Source organism: Mya arenaria, chromosome 5 (genome assembly GCF_026914265.1).
Source record: "Mya arenaria isolate MELC-2E11 chromosome 5, ASM2691426v1".
Classification (NCBI taxonomy): Eukaryota; Metazoa; Mollusca; class Bivalvia; order Myida; family Myidae; genus Mya; species Mya arenaria.
In genome coordinates, this window is record NC_069126.1 from 42,367,474 (window position 1) to 42,372,035 (window position 4,562).

A 4,562-nucleotide genomic window follows, 5' to 3' on the forward strand; every position below is an offset into this window, starting at 1 on the left:
AAACATGATTCCCTCTCATTTTGAAGGCTTTTAAACCAAATAATACTATTTGCTTTGATTAATCGCCTGTCACTATTTTATCTAACAATATGTGAACATGTAGCATTGCTGTTTGTTTTGTGTATTATTCTCATCCCTTCTAGTTTGCCCAGTCCATACATGAATAAAATGGGGTGTTCTAGGATGCAATTATCCTATACGTACATGTAATTCCATATGAACAAATAACAGTCAAAGTTTATGAGCTCTTCAATAAAACCGATACGACTTTGATTTAATGTTTTCCTCAGACTAAAGTTAACAAACAACAACAAATATATAGCCAAACTAAACAGGATATTGGCATTTTAATGAAATAAAGTCTAGTTATACAGGAGTGTTATGGGTTAATAGCATAAGAAGTGCATAACTAATGTATAAGCGTGAGTATTTTGTGTTGTATCTTTTCAATTTTTGAGAGTATGTATCCTTGGTTGCACAGACAAAGAGGAAAACAATGCATTGATTATATATACTCCGGCATAGCTAAATGAACATTAGTGATTTTGTCTTTACACAATTTTACTGCATTTAGCAGATACGAGAAACAAACCAGGGCCGATTAGGGGTATGAATCATAAGGCTGCAACACTATATTTTAAAAATGTTCAAGAAAATTCCTTTTGAAAAAAGTACGGGATAAATAACACATTTTTGTAAAACTTAGTACTTATACTAAGAATCATTTAAGTTTATGTTTCAGATATATCTGTCTCCTTTATCACCTGTTCTGTGATAATCTTTTGTAGTTAATCCGTAAACAAATATTCTTCAAAATTTGGCGAACATACAGTGGGCCAGCTAATATTGTCATGCTTACAACCTGTCATAGTGTCCATGAAGTTAAGTAACGCTGAGCTTTATAATGCCTTCATATTCCGCAGTTCATCACTTATCCATGTACATTTCGTTGCTACGTTTTCGACTTGATCGTTTAAAGCAATGATACGGCCCCTCTCCACTCCAAATGATTTAAGTACCGCATGGCTAATTATTTTGGGATCGACTTTCAGCGGAAACGCCACGGAGTGACCTGGAAGCGAAATGCTGTTTTAAATAGTTTTAAGCAAAACATAGACCACTCACTTCTATTGTTGTTATCAAAATTAAACATAAACTACGCACAAGAGCATTTATTTATTTGAAAAACAAATCAACAGTATATATAAGATATTTCTGGACGAAGGTCATGTGACAATTATTTTTCGAAACGTAAGTGCTAGCAGTATAAAAATTAATCTAAATATGATAAAACATACACAGATTTTAATCAAAACACTGGTAAAACGTGTGTCCTGGTTCAAAATGAAAACCATTTGAAAATAAGATATACTAGTCTTACCTCTTAATACATGAATTAAACTAGTAAATAGTAAATACTTTTTAAATAAAATGACATTATAGTATATATCGGTCCATTTTATTAAAAGTCTTGTAAATGCTTGAATAATGTCAAACTTAAGATAACAATAAATAGTTTATAGTGATAAACCACTGACTTACTCATTCCTTTCGGAAGCACAATTCATCGTCGGATGAGCGAAACTACGAACAAAAATGATACGACTGTTTCAACGCTGACATGCTGGGCGTCATTCTTGTACAGAATGTTATTTTCGTATCATCTTTGGAACATCCATGAACGATTCCAATGATTTTGAAATGGTCGTTCTCTTGCACGTTTGAACCGTTTTCGTCCTGATCGTTTAAAGCAATAAGATATTCCCTGTCTACTTCTAGTGAATTAAGTACGGCATTGCTAACTATTTTGGGATCGACCATCAGCAGAATCGCCCCGGAATCACCTGGTAGCGAAAACTGTTTTGATACTCCGTCGATAACCAAAACATCAGGTTTGTTTTCAAGCTCGACACGTTCAACGAACAATCCAAATGTAAGACCCGATTTGCATCCATATTTCATAACAATCGCCTTTCTATTTATGTCATCAAAGTTAGTTTTGTATCTCAGCTTGTAAAGTGGTGGTATGTCAAAGTCTGCAAAAATAAGACACTATTGGATAGATATTTAACAAAAGCGTAATTAACAAATTAATAGGAAAATATTTATAATGTTATTAAAAATAATTTATTATAAGTAGTGAAATTGTATAGCATATTTGTATTTAAAGCCACATTTTCATTATGGACATGTTTTATTTAAAGGTTGCAGTATTGGTCATGAAAATGCGAAATGCATGTTTAAATACATTTCTATAAATATATTTCCTAAACACAAATATATGAGACTTAAATACCGGAAGACCCCATATAACATGTTGGTATCAAATAAATGATGTCGGCTTTAGTGCAGAAATAGTTACATGTCTTTTAATGAAAATAAGGAAAACCTGAGTCAATTTGTAGCCAATTGGTAAGAATCCGAAACAGATTTGATAACAATTTACTGCAAACAGCACGAAAGGTGCTATTGCAAGCTTCACTGAATGCCATCTCAATTTGCTTTGGTTAAAACTTCCGTGTTTAAGTGAATATCACAATCGATGTTTACATCATATTAAATGAAATCACTAGGTTTTTGTTTTTCGAATTTTACAGGGTTAAGTTTATAAACCTTGACTCTAAATTTGTAAAACATTCACAGCACATACGCAATTTCGTTGTATTTGTAATTAAAAAAAGAATTATCTTTGTTATTTAAATTCAATATTTTTTGACATTGATTTTCATTGCTGTATTTGTTTTTTAAAAGTACAAAATTTGCTTTCCAGTCTACCCATGTACAGTTAACGATTGCTATATACTCTATTAGTTACCCATTGCCACTTATTTATTTTGTGTGCCTTTTTATTACTCGTATACTTTAAAATGATCTATTACTCGCTTAACTTTATGTGCAATATTTAAACAAATATGCCCTTGTACTTGCACGAAGGGTCTGTGTAGTGTGTTAAAGATATGTAAGTTTAAGTATTGGGAACACTGATAAACGAGTACACATATATTGTATAAAGAAAAGGTATTCCAAGGGTGCATCCCACCAGACAATAGAGCGCTCTTCAAAAGTACATTGTAAAAACGTTATTTAATGTGAATGTAATCGCAACGAATTTTGTTGGGTGTAACGCAAATTTACCGAAACATGCACAATGAATTGCATAACATTTAGACAAAGTGTTGCGAAGAGTGCAACAAAAAATAATGAAAAATATGGAGTTCATGCACAATATACGGATTTTCAATATCGGATATACTGTAATTGTGTTTATTTCTAAACGAATTTACGAATATTAATAACATATCAGTAAAATATTTCAAATAAATAAATCCCAGACAGTTAATATAGACTTAGTATAATTTCAACCACCAGTTTGTCCTCCGCCGGATTATGGTGTAAGTTACAATAATTTGAAGGTAACTTAACAGAAGCAAATATATAAACATAGCCATAATGAACATTCATAGTAATTTTGACAAGTATCTGGACGCTTGACAAACTCAGAGGACGCCATGAATGGGTTGCATTACGGTGGCCCAACCGATATAGACATACTCATGAAGAGCTGACTGTTGTAAAAAAAATCCAATTTGACGAGTTTATTTAGCATAACTACCTGAGGCATGTTTCCTTATTTCATCTGTTATGTTTTTCAATGGTCGTTTGAGTTCGACGATAGCAATATCAACAAAAACCTGGTTATGAATACCATAAAAGGCATCTTTGATGATTCCGAGGTTGCATTTAGGAGCAATAGTTTCTTTGAAAAGGGCACCTGCGTGATTTCCTCCTATCTTTAAATCATGCTCCAATTCAAGAATATTGCTTTTACTCAGAACTCCATGAGCACAGGTAAGTGCATACGTGGATTCATCTCCGTCTACTTTTAGATTGCCTTGCACAGTGCATGTATAAAGTTCTTGCTTATAAACCGTTGTAGTTGCTTCCGCTGACAGCATATCAATTTTATCTCCATGCATGTCTATTCCTTGAAATTCTCGCACATCAATGAAATAGTTTCCAACTTTATCAGGGAACTTTTCAAACCCAACCGGAATCCATCCTTTTAAAAAAACAGACAGAACAATGCATTCCTTTTCCTCGAACTGCATATTTTCTGGTTTAGCAAACTTCCTGCCTTTGATACAACTGTACGAAATCTTGGAAATGTTTAGACATTCAAACTGAGTGTGTTTTTTATCTTTCACAAATTGTCTCATGTCTTTCAGTTTTTTCGGAGACAAACTCAGTTTTCGACTCATCTCTTCTCTTGAAATAATTCTGTCTTCTGAGACTGATATGACCTTATGCTGGATTTTTATAGGAAATCCACCCACGTCATGCATATTGACATTTTCGTTTGCAACAACTACAAAGAAGATATTCTTGTCGGGGTCATTTTCTTCATATGCAGCATAAACCTTGGATGCGAGCTTTATACCAAGCCTGAATCCAATGTCCTTGCTTACACGTGCGCATATCTTTCTTTGCATGTTGCGTTCATCCGATAACATGTTTATTGCTTCTTTAAAAGTTGTAAAATCCGTTGGAAACCATTCATTTTC

The 4,562-nt window shown here is 33.2% G+C and overlaps 1 protein-coding gene across 1 annotated transcript; it reads right to left on the reverse strand.

Moving 5' to 3' along the window:
* Positions 1-1,549: 1,549 nt before the first annotated feature.
* LOC128233627 (uncharacterized) lies at positions 1,550-4,255 on the reverse strand. The gene is made up of 2 exons (XM_052947389.1): positions 3,614-4,255; positions 1,550-2,036 (listed from the first exon to the last, which is right to left on the reverse strand). The coding sequence occupies exons 1-2, from the start codon at positions 4,215-4,217 to the stop codon at positions 1,585-1,587; spliced, it is 1,056 nt and encodes a 351-aa protein (XP_052803349.1). The 5' UTR covers positions 4,218-4,255; the 3' UTR covers positions 1,550-1,584.
* Positions 4,256-4,562: the final 307 nt, after the last annotated feature.